The following is a 24,977-nucleotide window of genomic DNA, read 5'->3' on the forward strand; positions in this document are numbered from 1 at the left end:
TGGAAAAATAAAAGACCCAGAATAGCAAAAACAATGCTAAGCAGGAAGTGTGAATCAGGTGGTATAGCGATACCAGACTTCAAACTATACTACAGAGCAATAGTAACAAAAACAGCATGGTACTGGTACCGAAACAGGCGGGTGGACCAATGGTACAGAATAGAGGACACAGAAACCAATCCACAAAACTACAACTATCTTATATTTGATAAAGGGGCTAAAAGCATGCAATGGAGGAAGGATAGCATCTTCAACAAATGGTGCTGGGAAAACTGGAAATCCATATGCAACAAAATGAAACTGAATCCCTTTCTCTCGCCATGCACAAAAGTGAATTCAAAATGGATCAAGGAGCTTGATATCAAATCAGAGACACGCCGTCTGATAGAAGAAAAAGTTGGCTACGATCTACATACTGTGGGGTCGGGCTCCAAATTCCTCAATAGGACACCCATAGCACAAAAGTTAATAACTAGAATCAACAAATGGGACTTACTCAAACTAAAAAGTTTTTTCTCAGCTAAAGAAACAATAAGAGAGGTAAATAGAGAGCCTACATCCTGGGAACAAATCTTTACTCCTCACACTTCAGATAGAGCCCTAATATCCAGAGTATACAAAGAACTCCAAAAATTAGACAATAAGAGAACAAACAACCCAATCAACAAATGGGCCAAGGACCTGAACAGACACTTCTCAGAGGAGGACATACAATCAATCAACAAGTACATGAAAAAATGCTCACCATCTCTAGCAGTCAGAGAAATGCAAATCAAAACCACCCTAAGATACCATCTCACTCCAGTAAGAGTGGCAGCCATTATGAAGTCAAACAACAACAAGTGCTGGTGAGGATGTGGGGAAAAGGGTACACTTGTACATTGCTGGTGGGACTGCAAATTGGTGCAGCCAATTTGGAAAGCTGTATGGAGATTTCTTGGAAAGCTGGGAATGGAGCCACCATTTGACCCAGCTATTCCCCTTCTTGGTCTATTCCCTAAAGACCTAAAAAGAGCATGCTACAGGGACACTGCTACATCGATGTTCATAGCAGCTCAATTCACAATAGCAAGACTGTGGAACCAACCCAGATGCCCTTCAATAGACGAATGGATTAAAAAAATGTGGCATTTATACACAATGGAGTATTACTCTGCATTAAAAAATGACAAAATCATAGAATTTGCAGGGAAATGGATGGCACTAGAGCAGATTATGCTAAGTGAAGCTAGCCAATCCCTAAAAAACAAATGCCAAATGTCTTCTTTGATATAAGGAGAGTAACTAAGAACAGAGTAGGGACGAAGAGCATGAGAAGAAGATTAACATTAAACAGAGATGAGAGGTGGGAGGGAAAGGGAGAGAAAAGGGAAATTGCATGGAAATGGAAGGAGACCCTCAGGGTTATACAAAAGAACATACAAGAGGAAATGAGGGGAAAGGGAAAAATAATACAAGGGGGAGAAATGAAGGTCAGTAGAGGGGGTAGAGAGAGAAGAGGGGAGGGGAGGGGAGGGGGGATAGTAGAGGATAGGAAAGGTAGCAAAACACGACAGTCACTAGTATGGCAATATGTAAATCAATGGATGTGTAATTGATGTGATTCTGCAATCTGTATATGGGCTAAAAATGGGAGTTCATAACCCACTTTAAGCAAAGTGTGAAAGATGATATATCAAGAACTATGTAATGTTTTGAACAACCAACAATAAAAAAAATAGACAAGAAAAAAAAATAAAAAGTAAAAATAAAATATTTACTCTCCAAAGATGGCTAATCTGTTTTCCTCTGGAAGTAGCTGGTTTACATCTTGAAGCAATGAAATCCCCAGATAATTTCCTGACCAGCCATCCCACATTCAACCAAGTTGCAATAACAGAAGCTCAAACTGGACTTTTTCTCCTCTTCCAGTTCTTTTCCACATTGCTGGTTGTGAAGGGTGGAGGAGATAGAGCTGGGGAAGTAAAAAAGTATTCTGGGGGTCTGAGGGATCCTCCATTTAAGGTCCTGACTCCAGCTCTATTTAGCAACGTGATGTTGGATAAGTTTCTGCCTCTCTAATCTTCCATGCAGCAGCTATAAGTGAGCATAATAGTAGAAATGACCTCCTGGGTTGCTCTAAGCTTTACTGAGATAATGCAATGTTAAAAACAACAACAACAACAACAACAACAAAAAAAAAACTTAGTACATTGCCCTGCACAGGACACTCAATAAATGCTACTCTGGTTGCTTTTATTTGGGAAGCCAGACTCTCCCTGCACCCAGGGTGGGCAGATGCACACAGGAAGCCTCTGGATGGTGATGATTCTGATCCTCCTCAAGCCCACCTGCTCCCAGCAGAGCAGAGCCTTGGGGGATTCTGAGCCTGGACCAATTGCCTGGGAGGCCACTTGATTAGGGCTTCTGACCCTAGCCCCTTCCCCCACCTGCCCTGTCACACCTCCTGTAATGTCCCCTTGCCCTCTCTTGACCCTCCCTCCTCATAGTAATTCCATTTGCTGCAGTCCACTCCGGGATGGGCGGGAGCTCTCCCCAGCCTCAGAACGCATCTTCGAAATTTGCCACTGTTCATTTTCACCTGCCCTTCCTTACAGTGATGTGACCTTGCCTTGGGGAATACAAACCACCTCCACTCATAGATCACCACCCCCCACCCCGCCCCTGTCAGCACAGAGGAGAAGCTATGCCCAGAGTTGGCCCAGCTCCTGAGTACAGAGCAAAGTCTCCACTAGGACAAAACTGCCCAGGCAGTGCAGGGCTGGGCCTTCCACCCAGCCACTCAGGACTCCTCAGCAAATGTGCAGATGGCCAAGCTCAGTGCGCATGTCTGTAATCTCTGCGGCTAGGGAGGCTGAGGCAGGAGGATCCTGAGTTCAAAGCCAGCCTCAGCAACAGCAAGGCACTAAGCAACTCAGTGAGACTCTGCCTCTAAATAAAATACAAAATAAGGCTGTGGATGTGGCTCAGTGGTTGAGTGCCCCTGAGTTCAATCCCGGGACCCCCCCCCCAAAAAAGTGCTGATGTGCTCTGGCAAAATGGTGAACAGAAGTGGCTTTATGTCTTCTAAAAAGCCCCATCTGGAAGTCAAAGAGACTGGTCCCACTTACTCTCCCCCCACCTTCCAGAGTAGGGCTGCCGGGCCTCAAAAAGAGTGCCTTGACAGCAACAGGTTATGTCCCACCCACCCCCATCTTAATTCCCAAACTCCCTTCCCCAAAGTCCAAGAGGGAGTTGGGAGAGCATTGGGCCAGACTTGCCTTCGCTGTTCCTGAATGAGCGAAGGGTGAGTGAATGAAAGACTCTTCATTTCTACAGTTAATAAGATAGAGAATAACACATCCCAGTGTGCTAACACCAAGTAGAAAATAGTTAAATAAGCCCAGAATCTTCTTTATCACCGTGCAAGCAGGCACCAGGGACCACATTTTATATTTGCTACCCAGCAGCAACTAACCCAGAATTTGGTCTTACAATGTTATCATTCAGCTAACTATTTAATCAATGATTGAATGATATCTCCACGCGTCTCAGGTAAGGTGGGAGAAGCTTTGAGTGTGTATTTCCACACCCACCTAGAGTTAAAATCATGTGTACTTCTTGGTGTGACTTGACAACTCCATGAGTTGGAGTCAATCCCTGCAGATGGGAAGTCTCATGTTTTAAATGAAATTAACAAAGTAGGAGGGGCAGGGGCAGATTAGGGTGTTTCAGTTCCCACCCCAGGCTGCCCGCCCAGCAGTCTGGCAACAAGACCAGAGCTTCTGCTAAATAATCTAATCAAGTAACACTTTCCCAGGATGCAGGTCTTCTCCACAGAACTGCCTTCCCTTATAATACACGCTCACATTTGCACACGTGCGCACATTTACACAACACATACACAGTGTAACCCCATCCTGGGTTACTCTGCGTGTTTGATGCTTGGGCCAGTTAGGACTTGCGTAGATGGTATTCCCTGAATACTGAGCTTCCACCAGAGACCAGAGACCTGGACAACTCCATCCTGGCCCTCCGTTCTTGTTCAGGCCCTCACCTTAGTGCTGTTATCTCAGCTGGGGACTCCTGGTGGCTTTGGCACCCGCTCCCTGGTCTAGACATGGTCCCTGGGGTTGGGGGCTTCTTCTCTCTCTTCCTGACTCCCACCCTTTGACTTGTCTGAGCAATGAGCTTCCAAGTCTGAAAGGAGCAGTGCCTAGGTCCTAGCAGGGCCTCTGCCCCCCTGAGCAGCAGCTGGAGTAAAAGGCAGACCCCTGTCAGGCCAGTGGAACTGGTGGTTTTTTTATTTTCTGGGAAGTGCCCCCTTTTTGTGACTCAGACCCTGGGAATCCGGGTGCCGCTCAGCTCTGGCTGAAGCTGGCTCCCAGAAGGCCTGACCAGGCTGGGAGTGAATGCACTTGGGTTTCTTAGCTTCCCTGCTTCCCCGCCCCACCATTCCACTCAGTGGGTTCCTTTTGTCCTTGCTAAATCCCCTCCAATCTCCCCTTCCAAAAGCCGGCAGATCCAAGTGGAATTCAACACCCAAACACTCACACAAAGGCTTGGATTAATAGCTGGCTTTGTCTGGGCACAGATGTGCAGCAGCTTGGGGAGGGGGGGCATTTTTCCTGCCACTTGAGTCAAACCGGCTGGCTCCACACTTCGGAGAAGGGAGGGGAGGCAGGGGAGGGGGAACTGCTACGTGGATCCCCCCTCGAGGGCATTACACCTGACCTCCCTGAGCTTATGTACTCTGGGGGTTGTGGCCCCTATCATGGAGGAGATGTTGCCCCCAAAGGACCTTTCCAGGTGGGAGGCCCCTCAGGCTCCTCTCCTTCCCCTTCCTACAAGTCATACACACCAGCCAAAGCGGCACTCAGTCTCTGCACTCCGTCTCTGCACTCCATCCCCATCCTGCCAAACCTAAGCTCTGAAACAGGGTTCAGTAGTCCTCAAAGAAACCCTGTGAGTTGAGCAAATTAATCTGGGCACCCAATAGGAGAAGCCCAGGAACTTGTATTGTAGGTGGACTCGGAGAATGTCTCTAGCTAAATCTGAGCTCCAGATGGGCAGGATTTGGTCAGGGAGAGAGGGAAGAAGGCCATCCTTTGCAGGGGACTCCGGGAGCTGTCAATGGGGCAGGAGAGAGTTGGTGATATAAGGAAAGCCATTCTGTTGCTGAGCGTGGGATAGACTGAAGGAAGTGGTAGCTGGAGAAACAAATGGGTGCTGCCAGAGCAGAGCTGCTTCTCACCCCGTTCCCTCTGCTTCCAACCACATGATTGTGAAGATTATTAATTTGGTCCTCAACCCTTAGGGGCAGAAATGTCATGTTTCCCTGTGGTTCTAAGTCAGGTGAATCAGGCTCCCTCCCCAACCAGAGATCTAGCTGATAATATGGCATAAGATGATTTTGAGGTGGGTGTGCGTACTTCCCCTCCCTTAGGGTGGACCAAATAGGGTCCACAGCCTATCTGGTCTCTAGGGGACTTGCTCACTAAGACAAGGTCTCTACTGTTCGGAAGTACTCCTGAATGCCAGAAGAGGGAAAGAAGGTAAGAGACCAGGAAACATATGAATATATGAGATGACTTCTGATGGTGATAAAGGCTGGAGAATATAAAACAGTGATGTGCCTAGATGGGGATGAGGGGGCCAGAAAAGTTCACTCTGAGAAGTTGGCACATAAGCTGAGACTTGGAGGATTACAAGGAGTGAGACATATTGAGGAGAAGAACCTTATATTATCACTGATATTTAACTGTCTTTGGTTTATAAAAATAGAAGTAGGAGAGGGTTCACAATAACAGAAAACGAGGGGTAGCAGGTGCAAAGTTTCTGTGGCAGGATGGAGCTTGGAGGGGTGGTCCCAGGTCAGAAAGGCTTGTGCGATGATGGCTCTGTGGGAGGGAGAACACGGGAAAGCTGAGGTTGGAGGGGAGGTCTGGCAAGGGAGGGAGATGACACTTGAAGGTTAGTGGGGAAAATGAGGTAGGGGAACCAGGAGGTAACCTGATTCATGTTTAGAATGTTGAAGTTTTGAGTGTTTTTGGAACTAGAAATTAAAGACACAACTATTTACATTAGCACCCCAAAATAAGAAATAAATTTAACAAAACACATGCAAAATCTAATTTGAGGAAAACTGCAAATCACGGAAGAATGAAAGCAAAGATCTAAGTAAACAGAGATAGTCCATATTCATGGTTAGGAAGACTCACTATTGCTCTGACATCAATTCTTTTAAACTCAATCTAGAGATTCAAGACAATCATCACAATCAAAATCCCAGCATGCTATTTTGTAAGATATTAGCAAACTGATTCTAAAGTTTATGTGGAGAAGCAAAGACCCAGGATAGCTAAATACATGTTGAAATTGAGAAAAACAAAGTTGGTTGGACTGCCTCTCCCCATTTCACTGTATAAAGTTACGGTGATCAAGGCAGCATGGTATTGAAAAACAGATACACGGATAGATAAGTAGACCAGAACACTGTTAAATAAAAATTTGAGGAGGCTGTTGGTTTGGACTAAGGTCCTGCACTAGGCTCTAATAGATCAGACTAAAAGTCAAAATGGAATCACTCACATTAGAGTTCCACCAGAGCCAAGTTCCTTTTTAAAAAAAATAAAAATAAAAATAAGAATTTACTGCCTTATAACTTATAAAAAAAATTTTTTTAGTTGCAGATGGACACAATACTTTTATTTTATTTATATATTTTTATGTGGTACTGAGGATCGAACCCTGTACCTGTACATGGCAGGCAAGCACGCTACCACTGAGCTAAAATCCCAGCCCCCAAAACTAAGTTCTTATCTTCTGAGAAAAGCAGTGAGAGAGGTGATAGCCAAGTTTCCCAGGACAGTTTTAATCAGCATGATAATGAAGTTCATTTTGCTTTTTTTTTTTGTAACCTGAACTTAACTAATCAGCTATTTTTTATTGTTTTGTATCTCAGTCTCTAACTTACAAGGAAAAGTAAAAGTAACTTTGAAATGACCAGTCTGCTTTTTAAATTATTTATTTCTCTTTTCTTCAACCCTTCTCTGTCTATAAAACCAATCTCTCTCTCTCTTTTTTTTTTCTTTTGGATACCAGGGATTGAACTCAGGGGCACTCGACCACTGAGCCACATCCCCAGCACTATTCTGTATTTTAGACACAGAGTCTCACTGAGTTGCTTAGTGCCTTGCTGTTGCTGAGGCTGGCTTTGAAATCGCTATCCTTCTGCCTCAGCCTCGCGCCACCGTGCCCAGCCTTATAAATCCAATCTCTTCTACTCATCTCATTGGAATGCTTATTTATTTCATGGAATAAAATGTTGCCTGATTTAAGATTTGCAAATAAAACCAATTAAGATCTTTAAACAAAATTTGCTGTATTTTTTTTTTCTTTTTGTAGTACTGAGGATTGAATCTAGGACCTCAGGTATGTCAGGCAAGTGCTCTACCATGGAACCACATCCCCAGCCCTGTAATTTTTGATTTTGAGCAATAGATAGCCCAGAAATGGACACACACAAATACAGTTTAACAAGTGTTTGATAAAACAGCAAAAAGCAGTTCAATAAAAAGGAATAGTCTTTTCATCAAATGCTGCTGAAACAAATTATATGATATGGATTCATATAAAAATGAATTTAATAAAGCTGTATTTAATGAAAAAAAATTTTAAATGAATCTAGGCTTTGGGAGTATAGCTCAGCATTATAGCATGTACTCAGCATGCAATCCCCAGTATCATAAAAGAAAACAAATACAAAAAATGCCAAAAAGAAGAAGAAACAAAAAATTAACTTGAAATGTATCATAAACCTAAGTGTAAAAATGCAGAACTACAAATTTACAAATGTAAAATGCAGAATTTACAAATGTAAATGCAAACAACATCTTCTCATAGAAGTTGACATAGGAGAAAATCTAGGCAATCTTGGATGTGGGAATGACTTTTTTGATAGAACACCAAAAGTGAGAAACTAAGATGGACATCAATAAAATTTTAAAAAAAATTCTTCTCTGAAAAATAAAATTGTTAAGAGAATGAAAATACAAGCCACAGAATGGGGAGGAATCTTTACAAAATACATACTTGCAAAAAGACTGGTTTTGAAAATACACAAACAACACTTCAATAAGAAAATTGATGGCGCTGCAGTTGTAGATCAGCAGTAGAGCGCTCACCTAGCATGTGTGCAGTGCTGGGTTCGATTCTCAGCATCACATATAAATACAAAAATAAAATAAAGGTATTGTGTCCAACTACAACTAAAGAAATATTAAAAAGAAAGAAAATTGACAATCCAGTTTTAAAAATGGGCAAAGATTTGAAAAAACACCTCACCAAAGGCATATAGATGATCAGCAAATATATAAAATTCTGCTCAACATAATCAACAAAATATTACATTGAGATATTGCAAATTAGGGGGGCACCATGGCACACACCTGTAATCATAGTGACTGGGGAGGCTGAGGCAGGAGAATCACCAGTTTAAAGCCAGCCTCAGCAATTTAGCGAGGCCCTAAGCAACTTAGCAAGACTGTCTCAAAAAAATAAAATAAAAGGGGCTGGGGATATGTCTCAGTGGTTAAGTGCTGTGTTCAGTGCCCAGTACCAAAAAAGAAAAAGGAAAAAAAAAAAAAAAAAAAAAAAAAAAAAATATATATATATATATATATATATATATATATATATATATTATTCAGGACTCAAAAGCTATCAAACTATGAAAAAACATAGAGGAACCTTAAACAAGTATTGCTAAGTCTGAAAAGGCCTCATGCTGTATATGCTTTCAACTACTGTATATGACATTCTGTAAAAGGCAAAACCATGGAGATAGTAAAAACGTCCATAGTTGCCAGGATTCTGGTGGAGAGGTGAGGAATGAACAGGTGGAACAGGGAATTTTCAGGGTAGTAAAACTATTCCATATGATATAATAATGGTGGTCACATGTCATTAAATTTGTTAAAATGCACAGAATGTACCACACCAACAGTGAGTTCTGGTACGAACAGTGAACTTTGGTTAATAATTATATATCACTATTGGCTCATCAACAGTCACAAATTGTAACACACAGATGCAAAATATTAGTAATAGGGGAACCCTGAGGGGGGAGGGAGAGGACACATACACGGGAACCCTTGTGTGCATATGTGTGTGTGTGTGTGTGTGAGATAGAATGCACTCTACCACTGAGCTACATTACCAGCTCCACTCTGTACATTTTTTTTTTTTTGAGATTTTTTTGTAAACCTAAGAATGCTCTGGATAAATAAAATCTATTGTAAAAAAAAAAATTTAATAATGTTTAAAACATTGGTGTCCACTCCCCTTTCTTTCAGGTCAGGGCCTGGCAGCCCCTCTCCCTCCACACTAGTTGCCAACAGGCCACATCATGGAGACAGGGAGACATGGAGGAGTAGCTCTGGAGGCAGGGGGTGGCCGCCGTGTGGGGTGGGGTGGTAAAGGGGACATCTTTCACAAGACCAGCCCACTGTCATTATGCCCATTAATTCTCTCACCTGGGATGGTGTCTTCAGGCTTTCTCCCTCCAGGTGAGCCCTCTCAATCTTCACAGTGTCCCTGGTTGCAGGGGCTGGATTATTCCATGACCCAGGGACAGGGCCTGCTCCTTTGGTCTGAAGGGATACAGGGTTAGAAGCTTCTCCTTCTTGTAGGTTGCCAAATGTTGGCTCTGGGACAAGATAGGATTGGATAAGGAAGTCAGGTCACTGGCCCAGGGAGAGAGGGAGACTCTCGTGAGGTACGGGGTAGCAAGCAGAGCAGGAGGCCAACCTCCAATGGGTGGCAATTACAGGGCCTGCCTTGCTGTAGTGAAGATTAAATGAGATAATCCATGGACAACACTTAGCCCAGGGCAGACATAAAAAGAGGTCAAGAAACATCTACCAGGACTGGGGTTGGGGCTCAGCGGCAGAGCGCTTGCCTAGCATGTGGGAAGCCCTGGGTTCGATCCTCAGCACCACATAAAAAGAAATAAATAAAATAAAGGTATTGTGTCCAACTACAACTAAAAAATAAAATATTAAAAAAAAGAAGCATCTACCATGATTGTCCTGCCCCTCAGCCCTGTCCTCTGTCCTTCTGTGGGGGATTTGCTCTGGCCTGGAGTCCCAGCAGGCAGACACTGTACACTCCTCTACCCTCCCCCCTCCCCCCCCCCCCAGTCCTCCCAGACTGTACAATTCCATGAGGGAGACGAAATGATCAAATCAACCCTGAGGTGTGCTATGAGAAAACAGCAAGTGCTATGAAGAAAAGGCAAGCAGGACAGGGGCCTGTGAGCCAGAGGCACTGGGTGGTGGGCAGAGCAGGCAGGAGGGAGGAGTGAGCCAGGCAGAGGGAACAGGCTGCATGAAGCCCAGAGGAGGACTCTGCTAGGTTCGCTCGAGGAACTGGAGACAATTGGAGCTGGAACCAAGTGAGTGGGACTGCGGGGAGGTGTGGGGTGGCTACAAAATCCATCACGAGAACTGTGGGTTTTAGTCCAAACAAACCAGGCCAGGACTGGGGTGTGGCTCAGTGGAGAATGGTGAGGCTTGTCCAGCATGTACCAGGCCCTGGGTTTGATCTCCAGCACTGGAAAAAAGAAAGAGAAGAAAAGAAAGAAGAAAGAAAGAGAGCGAAGGATAGAGGAAGGAAGGCAGGCAGGCAGAAACACAGAAGGATCCTTGGAGCACAGGAGAAACATAATGTTAGCTTTTGGCTTCTCAGTGGTTTCCATGGATCAGTATGACTTGGGAACTTGCTAGAAATAAAGTCCCAGGCCCCCCCAACTAAGTGAGTGAGAATCTGCATGTTCTCAGGATCCCCAGGTGCTCCTATAGAGAAGCACAGAACTCATTTATTTTTTATTTATATCTCTTTGTGTCTTTGTCCGTCCTCCTTCCCTTCCCTTCCCTCCCTCCCTCCCTCCCTCCCTTCTTTCCTTCCTTCCTTCCTTCCTTCCTTCCTTCCTTCCTTCCTTCCTTCCTTCCTTCCTTCCTTCCTTCTTCTTTTTCTAGTACTGGGAATTGAACCCAGGGGTACTTGGGTTCACTGAGCTACAACCCCAGCCCTTTTTTATTTTTTGAGACAGGGTCTCTCTAAGTTGCTTAGGGCTTCACTAAATTGCTAAGGCTGGCCTTGAACTTGTGGCCTCAGCCTCCACCATGGCTGGGATTACAGGTGAGCACCACCACACCCAGCACCCTCGTTTATTTCCAAAGGATCACTCTGGGTGCTCTGTTGAGTATGCAGTATCCAAACAAGGGTGGGGGCCAGTAGACCAGGTAGAGGCTGTTGTGATAATCCTGTGTGTGGGGGGGGAGTCTGCTGGTAGCAGGGAGGTTGGGGGTCTGTTGAGAATGGATGTGAACAGAAAAGGGGATAGTCAAGAGTGACTCTGAGGATTTTGGTGTGGGGTGGGAGCACTGGAGGATGAGCCTGTAAGCTTCATTCAATGGAAGAACCCACGCTGGGCTGGGGATATAGCTCAGTTGGTAGGGTGCTTGCCTTGCAAGCACAAGGCCCTGGGTTCAATCCCCAGCACCACAAGGAGCTCACACATCACAAGGGCTCCCTACTGTGTGGTGGCCCAGCCCATCTTCTTGTTGCCACCAGCAAGACCCATCACATGGGTCCTTTTCTGTCCTCTGGCTTCTTATGACCAGCAATGACTGCTCTAGGTGGTGGTGAGCCCTTCTCTCTTCCAAAGATCTCTTGATTGGCCTGTTATTCCCCAGGGCCATTTTGAAGAGCCAGGCAGACCTGGGATGCAGACAATTAGGAACTGGGGACCAGAAAGTATTCCTGGCCTCTCATTACTCTCTGAGCCAGCTGCAAACCAGTGAGGGATATGTCTAAGCTTTCTGCTTGGTGGCATCTCCACAATGACCCACAATGTAGCCTGGGCCCTGGGCAGCTGGGCAGCGTATCAGCGAGGTGCAAAGCAGAGCCATACAGTCCCACTCTCGCACCACACCTGCAAGCTAACTGCGCATGCTCAGAGTGCTCAGGCCCACCTGGAAACAGAGAAACCACTACCTCAAAAGACCCCATAGCAGGGGGCTGGGCAGCTCTGGGGGGCGGGGAGCCAGGTACTCAGGGGGCAGCCTCAGGTCCCCCTTAAACCCCGTACCCCCCGGGGGCCTGAAGGGTGGGTGACTCAGATCCCTTGACTTCAATTAACCAAGTCCTGGAGTTGCCCAGCACCCCGCAGGCCTGCCTGGAAGCCCAGGAGCTAGAACTCAGCACACCAGACCCTAAAAACTCTGAGCTCAAGAGGGCTCAGAGGTCGCTGGCATCAGACATCCCTAGGCTGACCCAGCTGCCCAGGGACAGCAGAGCTCACTTTTCAGCAGTAATACAGGAGGGAGGCAGGGAGGGACTGACTGAGAGACCAAGGGATGGGGCGGGGTTGTTCTGCACCAGCAAGGCTTAGGGACAGCAATGTGGTGAAGAGGGACCCGGATTTGTCTCAAAGCTGGGTTACCCAGCCAGTGCCAAACTTCCTCTGGGAGGGTTCCATGGGGAGGGCAGTGGTTGCCCCAGAGCTGAGACTCTCCTGCCCTCTGAGTTATGGCTGTGTGTGTTTGGGATTCAGGGAGAGGGGTTCCCAGGGACAGAAAGGGGAGATCAGTTCCCATGGAGTCCCTATGACAGAGCTCTGAGCGAACGAACGTCTGGTCTGCTGGAGGCCAGCTGAGATCCTGCTCTCCGCAGCACCAAGCCCCCAGTCAGCTTCTTTAAGCCACAAGGGTTAAATCACTGGAGTGTGACAAAGGACAGGGACCCAGGGTCGAACTGCATGCATCCTTCTAGTCCCTTACCAGTGGGGCCTACGCCCCTCTGCACCCCAGCTCACCCAGGCTGCTCAGCCACCGTCCAGGATCATCACAAGAACTGAAAACCAAAACCAGAACCCTGAGTGTTCAAGAAATGCTTCCTACATCAAGCCGAATCCCCACGTCAAGGGTCGTCACCGTCACTGGGCCCTCTCCAGCCGCAACAAGAGCATGGGCCCTGTGGACTTGGAAATCGGTTTCAAAGCACTCAGCCACCTGGCACTGCCTTCGGTCACTCCGCTGGGACATGAGTGACCATCAATCCTTCTCCACAGGCAGCCTGACTCCTCCACTAAGACACAAACACAGCGCCACACACTTCCGCCCACAAACTCGCCCAGTCCAGGAGACCCTAAGGAGGGAGGGGACAGACCGCTGGAGGGGGGTTTGTCTCCGACTCCTCTCAGGCGCACAGGCCGGCCCCCAGGGGAGCCGGGGCTGGGAGCCGATTTCCAGCCCGCCCACCCCTCCCCCTGCCTCCAGCCTTTCTCCGGCCTGTGCTCCCGCAGCCATTTCTTGTCACTGTTGAACAATAGGCCTTGCTAGCAGCTGGCAGCTTGGCCGCCCTGCGGGGTGGGGGGTGGGGGGACAGCCTTCTGCAGAGGGGGTTCCCAGCTCCAGGGACAAAGCCAGCCTGTGTGCTTCCCCTGTCGTGCACAAGGCCACACCATCCCAGATGCCTCAAGGGCTGGCACCTTAGTCCAGCAGTTCTCCTCCCAAGAGCTTTTACAAAATCTTTGAGGCTGGCACCCCATGCCCAGAGATGCTAGTGAGCCCCACTTCCTGTGATTCTAAAGGCCAGCCAGGGAGGATCACGTATGTCCTGCCTCCTTCTTTTTGCCCCTGAGACCCCAAGAGGGGAAGAGACTGGCCCAAGGTCACACAGAGCCAGGATAAGAGAACCTGGGGTACTCAGTCCTGAAAAAAGATCTCAATTCCTGTTTCACGGCTGGCCCCACCTGGACACCTTTCTTCTCTTGTTCCTCAGGGCAATGCTGCTAGTGTGCTACCAGGGATCCACGGAGCCCCATGAAGAGGAGAGGTGGGATGACTATGCAGGGTTCCTCACATTAGAACATAGTCTCCTGCCCTCTCACCCTGCTCAGCCTCAAGCAGAAGACAATGGTGTCCTGAAGGGGTTATAAGAGAGAGACCCAGGCCATGATACCAGCTCTGCCACTTGCTGGCTCTCCGATCTTTGGGAAGCTGCTTAACCTCTCTGTAAAGCAGGGGTGGTAAGAAGAACCTCGGGGGAGTTGGGGGTAGGAGGGTTCATAAAATCATGCACACCAGCACTTAGCAGTGTCAGGCACATGTGAGCACTCAGTAAATGGTGACCCTGGGGACTCTTATTTCTGATTCAGTCCAAGATTACTTTCTGAGAGGAACAAAAGAATCTTGAAAGATGGAGGAGGCAGTAGGGAGTGCGGACTCACAGATGGCCACGGATGCCTGCAGCAGTGTTTTCTGAAAGAAAATAGCTGACCCCATGAACAAACATGGTATCTGGGAGTCACAGTGTCCCCTATCAAACATGCTTTCAGCATTGAAGTCACCCCAGATTTTGCTTAGGGTCCGCCCCACACAACCCTGAGAATGACATGGATTTTGGCCACTGATGTTAGCTACAGCCAACATTTGTGGACTTCTTATAATTTTATTTTTTTTTTTAATGTACTAGAACTACTCTAAGTGGTTTAAATTCATCAACTCATTTAATCCTCAGCATTCCACGAGATAAGCTCAATTATTCAGTTCATTTTATAAATGCAAAAGCAAGGTACAGAGGTTCAGGAATGTGCCCGACATTACAGGTTGTCAATGATGGAGCTAGGATTCAAACTCACGTGGTCGTGGTTGCAAAGCCAAAACTGGAACCTCAATGCTATAAACTGTTTTTCTTTAGACCATGATCGCTTCCCTCTCTGGGGCTCAGTTTTCACATGTATTGAAATTGGCTCTTTGAGCAGGGCATCCATATCTAAGGCTTCTCTTCTCATGGGTCCTGACCTCTCTGAAGATGTCTACTCTTGTGTGGCTCTCCTGACTGCTCTGCCCCCTCAGGCCCTCGAACCCCCCACCTCCAGTACTCAGTGACCTTGGACCCCTCCCCCCACCAGGCGCTGTATTCCTTTCTCCAGAGGTGTGTGACCCTGTCCCATCATTGGTCAGGCACTGTTCTGTGTGCTGCAAATATTAGGGTTTGGTAAATGCTTTCTGTAAAGGACCGAAATGCAAATCTTTTGGCTATGAGGGCCACAGGGTGGTCTCAACTGCAACTCTGCCATCATGGTGTGACAATGGCCATAGGCTAGTTACAGATAAGGGAGCACGACCATGTTCTAGAATCACCTTTTTTTTTTTGGAACCAGGGATTGAACTCCGGGGCACTTGAACACTGAACCACATCCCCAGACCTTTTATTGTGTTTTATTCAGAGACAGGATTTCACTGAATTGCTAAGCACCTTGCTTTTGCTGAGGCTGGCTTTGAACTTGCGATCCTCCTGCGTCAGCCTCCCAAGCCGTTGGGATTTCAGGCGTGAGCCATGGGGACAGGCCTAGGGTCACTTTTTTAACAATAACAGGCAGTGGCAGGACCTGGACGACTGGCTGTAGTGTGCTGACCCCTGGCAAAGATGAAAACCATAGGGTCGCTGATCTTCAAGAATCTCGGAGGGCAGCTGAGGAAACCCATGGTGCAATGCTAACCTTAAGGCACCACAGGAGCAGCAAGTGCATGTGCAGGGGCCCAGAGCCCTGGAGGAGCCCAGGAGAGAGGCAGGTTTTGACTGCAGGGTTGCAGAGGTGACTTCATGGACAGGCATTTGAGTTTGACTTTTAAATGATGGGCATTCTACAGGCAGAAGGAGAAGACAAGGTCACAGGCACGGTGCAGCTGTGTGCTGGGAGTGGGGCCCACGCAAGGGAGGCGGGGAGAAGACCCTTCGACAGACAGTGATGCTGCTGAGCACTGTGCTTCTCTCATTCCATAAGGAAGAGCGAATCACAGGATTTCTCTCCCTCCTTTAATTCAACAAAACATTTGTGCCGGCTACGTGCCAGGCCCAGTTGTAGGCAAGAGAGGAGAGAGGTAACATTCATAACTTGCATTTTTATTGTATGGTCAACATTTTCAAAGCACTTTAGGAGATATGACTTTTTCTTGTCCCCGAAAGTACAGAGGTTGAATGACTTCCCATAGTTATATCATTAATGAATAGCAAATGCTCTTAATTACAGATACATACCACACAACTGAGCAATGAACCCTGGATTTCAATTGCCTCGTGTCTCCACTGGGCATCTCAAAAGGACTCACTCTGCTCTTCTGCCCCTGTATTAGTTTGCAAGGGCTGCCATAACAAAGGACCCGAGCCAGGCGCAGTGGTGCATGCATGCCTGTAATCCCCGTGAATTGGGAGGCTGAGGCAGGAGGATCGAAAGTTCTCAGTGAGACCCTGTCTCAAAATAAAAAAGGACTGGGGATCTACCTCAGTGGTAAAACACCCCTGGGTTCAATCCCTGGTACCATAAACAGAACCCCAAACTGGGTGATGTCCACAACAGAAACTCACTTTTCTGGGCTGGGGATGTGGCTCAAGCGGTAGCGCGCTCGCCTGGCATGCGGGCAGCCCAGGTTCGATCCTCAGCACCACATACAAAGATGTTGTGTTCGCCGAAAACTAAAAAATAAATATTAAAAATTCTCTCTCTCTTAAAAAAAAAAAAAAAAAAAGAAACTCCCTTTTCTGGAAGCTATTAGTCCAAGAGCAAGGTGTTAGCAGGGTGGGCTCCTTGGGGGCTGTAGGGAGAATTTGTCCCATGCCTTTTTCCTAGTTCTCGGGGGTTTGCTGGTCATCTTTGTGTGCCTTGACTTGCAGACACACTCTATAACCTCTGCCTGTATCCTCAGAAGGCCTTCTCCCTATGTGTCTGTTTCCCAAGGACACTCGTATTAGATTAGGGTCCACACTAACAACCTCATGCTAAATCATTTATTTCTGCAAAGATCCTATTGTCAAATTAAAGTCACATTTGGAGGTACTGGATCTATCTTCTTTGGAGGACACAATTCACCCATTACTCACCCCCACCCCACCTCTCCATTATTTTACATTTAATTTCCAGCTCTCTCCTATCCAGCTGATCTAGTAGCCCAGAATGGCCTGGACAAGGTAAGCTGTATCCCATGACTCCGTCCAAGGTGGCCCAGGCAGCCCCTGGAAGCTGGCGGGAGGGTTATCATCGGGAGCTCCAGGAGAATGGGCAGCAATCACCACTGGTGTTCTGGCACGTCACCTTCAGCGTCAGAGATGCTAGAGAGGCAAGCCTGGAGGAGACCAGTTAGGAAGCAGGTGCATCGGTGGGGGGCAGAGGAGGACTGGCAAGAAGGCAGCAGAGGGACCAAGAGGCTAGGATTGGGCCCCACGCCTCACATGTGGAGCCAGGGAACAGGGTGAGGACTGCAGGCTTGGCCTCCGGGGAAAAGAGGCCGATTTTAAGACACATTGTGAGATGAAAAATTCTAGCATTTGACATTGATGTCCAGAGCTCAGGAGCGAGGCAGGAACTGGCAACTAGTTTTGAGACTCCCGAGTGGGTGAGATAGCCTCGGGAAAGCCGGCAGTGGGCAGGGTACAGGCTTGGAGAGCTGGTCATGGGCTAAACCCTGGAAAAAACGATGTCTGGAGAGAACCAGGAAAGGTGGTGGTTCTGGAGACCAAAGTGGCTCAGGAGGACAGAGAGCACCAATCCTGGCAGAATCTCTGTGGACAAGACCCTGGGTTAAGGGGAACGAATGGTCCTGTGCTAGGCAAATGGGTAGAGGGCTTGCCTAGCACATGGGAAACCCATTCCCAGCAATCCCTCCACCCCCACCCCACAAAAATCATCAAAAGAACTGCAAACACGAATCTCCCATCTTTTAACTGTTTATTGTATAATATAAAACTACAAAAGTAAGACTGCTCATTTCCATGTACATTTAATCTGTCCAATTGTTTAGATTACAGCCTGAACCTACATTGAACACAGCCCTCTGGGTTCCGATGTGACATCTGTAATATTGCATAGAAAAGGCACAGCTCTCAGGTCTGTGGGGAAAGGTCACACCTCCTTTTTGAAAAAAAAAAAAAAAAAAAAAAAAAGCCTTCCTCAAAAACCCATGCACCAAACATGTCACTATGTACATCTTTTTCAAAATCTTGGTTGTTTGTACATGTGGACTGCACTTCTCTTCCAAACTTATTATCCCCAAAAGAAGTCCAAAATTTTTTTATTGGCTTTGTCTGCAATAGCATTTGATCCTGGCTAATTTTCAAGAACCATTTAGACTCATTCTTGGAAGCATTGAGAACAATTGTACATAAAGCAGGACAGGAACACCTTGCTGCCCCCACCATGTGTGGGGCAATTACAGGAGTTAACCATTTACAGTCAGGACAGGTTAAATATGCTCTTTTCAATCTTTTCAGAAAACGGTATAAAGGTCCAATTTGTAACAGCAAAGTTTTGAAATTAAGACAATTCAGAGAGAGTAGAATAACAATCGCTGCACAGAGTCTTTTTTTTTTTTTTTTACATCTGTCACTTAAGAAGGCTGCCCCTGCGGTATTCATAATTCATTTGTTTACCGCAAAGGTGGTTAATAAATTTAAGCTTTAAAAATGATCCGTAAGTTGATACTTTGGCTCTTTGGAGCTTATTTAGTTAAGAAATTTTCCTTGATTGACCTCAGGGTGGTTGGGGGCACTCCAAGGGGCTATGGCGATAAAAAGTTCAATTGATAAAGACACTCAGGGGTGGTAGGAGGCTCTGGCCATTTCTCACCCTTTGGTATGAATGTGGGTGCCCGTGTGGTTGCCCCTTTCTGTCATCAAGAGAAAGTGCTACTAAGAAAACTTTTAAAAATATCAACCCTTTGATGCTTGATTTTCTTAAAAATTTGGAGGTATTAAAACATTCCTCATCCATACCTTTTGCATATTTCAAATAGACCCATATTAGAAGAGACAGTAAAAGTGGATGTGGACTGTGTGTCTGATGAGAAGACCCATGGGGGTCTGGCTTGGACCCCCTTTTAATAATACAGATTTACATTCCTACAAGAGAATACATTCCTACCATACATTCTGCACATTACCATCCAGATGTTGTTAGAGCTCCACAGTAAAATAAATATATTTACACAGAAAAAAAAAAAGGAATAAATAACTTATGGGAAAAAAATCACTTCAAATTCAAAGCTCTTATGATTCTGCTCTCATCTTGTCACTTCATTGCACATCACTGTCAATAATTGTCCTCTCCCAGCCCCAGCCCCACCCAGCCCATCTTTCTCATTAAAGGTACCTCAAGTTGCCTGCCTGGCTCTGGATGCCATTCTTAAAGGGGAAGGAACTGCTGCCAAGAGGCATTTGGAAGCACATCCTGCACTGGAACTGAGATGTGGAGATCCCACTCCGGCTCCTACTCCTCTCTGTTGGGACATGGCTTGGTAAAAATAGGACACAAAGACACTTTGAACTCTTGAAGGCTTCACTCTTTCTGAAAATGGGCCATTGGTTTCCCATGAACATCTCTGTCAGACCGTGAGCATCAAGAGTTTATGGCAAGGGTTTCAGAGTTAAAAAGCACTTGCCTGCTGTTGCTGGGGGTTTTTGTTTTGATTTTGAAGCCCAGCCTTACAAATACACCAGAGTCAGAGAACCAAGTTTGGGCAGCGCTTCTCTGTGCTTATTTGAACTGTTGCCCAACATATGGGATTTGTTTAAACACACGGTTTGGTAATCCAACGAAAGTACAGTTGTTCTAAGTTACTGTAAATCAGTTTTTAACAATGGCAAATCAACTGCTTTACCCTGTTATTGTTCAGAATAATCAACACTATTGTGTGTGTGTATGTATGTAGATGTGTGCAGCACGTGGCCAGTTTGCAGGGTCCTCCAGTTGTACAATGCATGCAGCCTGGGCAGGCCCGTCTCCTTACAAGAAAGGGAAGCTCGGCGACACTGGAAGCATCGATAACAACTCTAACCTTAATTATATGGTCCCTGGTCCTATATCAAAGGAAATGACACATGTGCAGCAGTAAGAGGTGTTTGCGTGGAGGTTGCTTGTAGGAGAACGAGTTGCAATTTGATCAGTTTCTCATTGCTCTACTGAGTTGATAATTAGCCTTTAAAGACACATTCGAGTGGGGAAAAAAAAGAAAATTAGAATGCAGAAAAGATTTAATCGTATCATACCCGAATCTCTTGCTTAGATGAGCAGGTCCTTCATCACAAACGTATTTGCTTTGCCATGTGCATTATAAAAATAAAACTATCTATGGCTTGTTTAAAGTGCCATTTTCTCAAGTTGACTTTTTTAATTGGCCAGAGAGACCCAATTTTATCCATGGCAAGAAGTGAGCAGAATTGGTGACTGAATATTGACAAATGACCAACAACAGACGACAACAACAATAACAACAAAACAAAATCCCATAATTTAAAAATTTTTAAATAAATATAAAAGTTATTCCTAAAGAAGCCACCTGCATAACAATATAGGTTGTAACCTGCACTCAACAGCTAAAGTACCATTGGAAGAAAGAGAAAACTGAAACAGAAAGGCCACAAACAATCTCGGCAACAAGCATGATACATTGCAAATGTTTTAAAATTAAATGTACACCACTAGGAATAAAAAGCTACTTCTTAAGGGTCTCCTGGGGGTGGGGGGCGTAGGGGAGGAGGGGGAAACATGCATAGAAATTCCTGTCTGTGTATTTGGGTGAAACAGCCTTGTAAAGTGTGGTTAAATTAGCAGTTGATTTAAGAAAGCAACGAGACCAGATGCCGTGATGCGAGGTGAGGAACTCCAGCTTCAAGAGTCGCGGATGTTGGAGGAAGAGTGCATCCCGGCCAGCAGAGGCGAGGCGAGCGAGCCGAGCTCACTGTGGTGATCATGAGGATGCCATTTCCAGCTCTTAGCAACAGAGGGAACAAAAGCTCTAGGGAAGGGACGCTGGAAAAGACAATTTAGCAACATGATGGATGCCTTCTAGAAAGAATTTCTTCTTTATGAGCCCTGAGCATTGCAATAGGGCTCAGCTCCATGAAGAGGTTGGTTGCTTTTCATAAAATTTTGTTTGTATGTAAAATTTCTGGTTCATCATAAAAATTACGCCAAAAAGGGAAAGATTTGGGTTTTCATTAAAAAAATAAAAACAATTAAAAGCGCAAACTTGGCATAAATACACTCTTAAGTAAGATGATAGCCGTCCCCCCACAGAGGAAGCTAAGGAGAACCATCACTCCAACCCCGAGTTCCATGGCCACCTCCCGCCAATTGCTTAATGCAAGTTTGATGAGCAGATGCGGCTCTGGCTTTGGAAGTCACAGTACTGGCGGGTGTTTGTGCCAGAGGGATGGTGCTTGTGAAATTTGGGTGTGATATCACCTGGCCCTTTCTTAAAGCGCTGTGTGTGTGTGTGTGTGTGTGTGTGTCTGTTTGCATTTGGGGACATCAACTGCGGATTGATTTGATCCAATTTTCTCTTGCACCATACACATATAAAACATTACAACTCTATAAAAGTACAAGTGCAACTTGTACATCTGAAGTTTGCAGGAACTATGTGAGCAAATCCTATCAAAATAGCTATCTCATATGTATAAACAGCATTTGTTTTTAGAAAAACAATATCATAAACTGCAGAATCTGTACAAAAATATAAAATAAATTTGGGCAGCAGTTTTCTAAACAGCCATGTAAATGCAACACTTACGAGGAGTACTTAATGCCTCTAAAAAGGCTGATTTGCCGGGTCAACTTATACAGGGCGAAAATGCCAGGAAAGGTACTGAGATTATCTAAATAATATATATATATATTTTTTCTTTTTTACCTCTTGCATTAAAACTTATAGAAAAAATAGACAAATATGCACATGCAATTTACAGCTTTTCCAACTTAATCCTTGTGCTTCACTCGAACTGTTTGTTTGCCATTCAACATTAGCAACATTGTCTTCAAATGGACTCTTTCCTATACCAGGGTAGTAGGTCTCTGAGGAACCACTCAAAAAAAGCATATTAAAAGTGGTCATACTTGGATGAAGGCACTCCAACTCTGCTCAAAGCAAAAACTAGTGTGATCCTTTTGTAAAATTTTCTTTTTTTCTCTGAAAAAGGCAGGCAAGGGTGCATGCACAGTGCGGAGAATTGTCAGGGTTGTGGGGAGACGCTCGCAGTGTCTGGGCGGGCGTGGCGGTGGGGTCAGGTGGCGGAGTCCCCGGGTCTTAGGACCCAACCAGCACCTCCATGATGTGGTCCAGTTCTGTGAGGTCCATTTTGAAAGGCTGACTCGGGGTGACGGGCTGACTGCTATAAGGAGCCAGAGTCTTGAGGAGGTCATCGGCCGACACAGGGGCCATTTTTGAGGCTGCCCCCGACGCAGATGTGCAGGGGTCAAAATCATACATGGACGTGTCAATGTCAGCAAACAGGATGTCGTCCAGGGTCAAGTCTGTCAGGAAACCCGTGGACGTTGTTATTTCAAAATTCCCAGGCAGAGAGTCCATCAGTTTTGAGTCATCCGTGCGGCCCTCCTGGGGCCCCTCGGATTTCTGGATGCTGGACTCACTGGAGGTCCCTTTCAAGCTGTCAGTCGCTGCCACGGTGGCCTCTGTGGAGGTAGATGTGGGACAGAGCTCCTCGATCTCGTCCAAGGCAGAGGAGAAGCTGTCCTTCTCCTGCGGGAGGGCTGGAGGGGAGAGTCTGGTAGGAGCTGCGGGCTGCACAGCCTGCGAAGTGCAAAAAGTGTCATCGTTGTCCTCCAGCAGGGAGGCCGGGGTGAGGCAGGCCTCCAGGGGTGTAGTGCTTCCGAGGTCGCAGGGAAGGGTGGGAGGGGGTGCGAGGTGGCTGAAGGCGGGCGGGGCCTCTCGGTAGCTGTCGCTCAGGGAGTCGCTGGGCTGGGAGGAGGGGGTGAAGCCGGGCCTCAGGCTGCCTTCCTGCTTGAGTTCCTCCTGGATCCGCCTCAACATGTTGTTAATTAAAACGGTCTTTTGCAAGCTGGGCTCTGTCAGGGGCCTGTGGTTATAGAGTTTCATAAGGGAAATGTTGAAGATAGTCTGGCGCTGTAAGGTGTAAGACACCTTGGATGGACCGTCGGAGGGAGACACGATTTTGCCTTCCAGCCCATCTTCATGCTCATCAAACTTCCGTTTTCCTCCTTTACCCAACATATATCTGCAAAGGAGAAAGGCAGGAAATGGCATGAATCACACAAAGGCTGATCTCCACCATAAAAAAAAAAAAAAAAAGGTGCTGACTTAGACGTCAGAACTTGGACTTTAGTTTCTTGCCTGGGTGATTTAGAAGAGCAGATGGATTAATTGGGGGAAGACCTTTCAGAAAGAGAGAAAACTGGGAAATCTACCCTCATATGCCTGCAGAGCGGTTTTTATCACTAGGTAGTCTGGCGAATGTATTTCTTGAGAAATGTGTACGACACAGACAAGTTAGAAGTTACCATGGAAACTGTGATTTTGACTTTCTCAGCTCATGTGCTTGCGTTCGCATGCCTAACATTATCATGCAGGTTCAATTTCCCTTCCCCAAATGGATTTATTTTTAAAGCTCAAGAAAACACTTACAACGCTATGACCTAAACAGATATAGGTGTCATAAATTACAGCTTCAACGCATCTTGAATGATTAAAAAAAAAAAAAAAAAGTTAGACAAGAAGGAAGGTGTACAATTTTGGTAGAACTGTGTGTGCTTTCAAAATGCCTTTTCCTTCCTCATTATGCATCAGAGCCTTCCTGCCTGTTGGGTGACATGTGGTGAAACACTTGGCCTGTGTTAAATGACCACAGAGACGGAGCGGCCGCTGCTTTTCACTCTAGAATCAAGTGGAGAATCCAAGTTTCTCCTTGGCTCAGTTTCACTGCACAAGGTCATGTCTGAATGCAACTGCATTAATTTTAAAATAATCTGCTCTGATTATAGGTACTGCTGTTTGGATACTTGAGACATTTCATAAGGAAATACCTACTGTGATTCTACAGATACATATGTACTTCAAATGAACAAGGTCCCCGTGTTAGGCCTTGCAATTTGATAATGGGTTGAATTTTAAAACTCCTTTCTGAGTCCTGGTCTTCAGTTGGTTGTTGCCTTCTACACAGTGACCCTTCCAACTCTGTGGTCACGCTGTCATTACCTCTTTTCACAGCCTCCACCATCAGAGAACCATCTCAAATCCAGCAGCCTGTGCCTCAGATCTCACTTCCAACCATTCAATCAAGGAAGTCATCCCTCTGTTGTCTGGACCCGGATGCCTGGTCTAACTAAGCCAGACCCTGGCGTGTTCCTTCTCTTGGTGCATGGCACTCACACCTGGACCCTGTGAATCCTTTCTGAACACGACATCTGTGAGCGTCATATCCAGGCAACTATTTTGTAGGTACCTAGTTTTTCTTCTATTCGTTACTTACCTTTTACTGAACTGCTTCACAGCTGGCTGAAGTTGCCTAGTTCTAGCTCACTCCACCTCTACGCTGTCTCAGGCACTCTGCCAGGCCCTGCGTGGAGCCCCATGAGAGCAAAGGCTGGTCTCCAAGAGGCCTTCTCCTCCTACAACTCATCAGCGTCTTGAATTCCAAGTCTCATCCTAAAGGAATAAGGCTAATGGGATACTGACACTTCACAAAACTTCTTTCCAATACTTGCTTAAAAGATGGCCATGCTGTCCCCTGAGGCACACATACAGGAGACAGTGCCTGGCACACAATCCCAAGTGTGGCGACTGACTTCCAATGCCCCAGTCACCAGGAGATAACGACAACTGCAACCTATCAACATCAGTATCAGCTTGAGATCTGTTAATGCTTACAAAGAATGTGAAGATACTTGTACAAAAGATTTCCCCTCATTCTGTAAGCATTAACAAAATGGCTGTCAATCACTAGGACCAAAAAGACCAAAGATCCATCCTGTAATTAACTGTTCTCTGAGACAAGGAAGGTACAATAGTAAGAACTGGCTTATCTAACACTTCATATGACAGAGTTCCTATCATTCAGTGCTAAAAGTCTCATTTGTGTATCTGCTTTGCATAAGCCATTTCCTATCTAAAGTATCTGTG

General features: G+C 46.1%; 1 protein-coding gene across 5 annotated transcripts in view; it reads right to left on the minus strand.

Annotated features, from left to right (window-relative positions):
* Sertad2 (SERTA domain containing 2) overlaps nt 1-24,977 on the minus strand; it is a 154,980-nt gene that overhangs the window by 25,475 nt on the left and 104,528 nt on the right. For 4 of the 5 annotated variants that reach the window (XM_071601645.1, XM_071601644.1, XM_071601646.1 and 1 more), the window contains exon 2: nt 17,757-23,076. In XM_071601645.1, coding sequence (XP_071457746.1) covers nt 22,128-23,072 — 945 coding nt within the window. In that variant the 5' untranslated portion in view covers nt 23,073-23,076 and the 3' untranslated portion in view covers nt 17,757-22,127. Of the gene's footprint in view, nt 1-9,515; nt 9,689-17,756; nt 23,077-24,977 lie in introns of those variants that run through there. The other variant, XR_003582567.2, reaches the window with a different exon arrangement.

The sequence above is a fragment of the Marmota flaviventris genome, chromosome 14 (assembly GCF_047511675.1).
Source record: "Marmota flaviventris isolate mMarFla1 chromosome 14, mMarFla1.hap1, whole genome shotgun sequence".
NCBI lineage: Eukaryota > Metazoa > Chordata > Mammalia > Rodentia > Sciuridae > Marmota > Marmota flaviventris.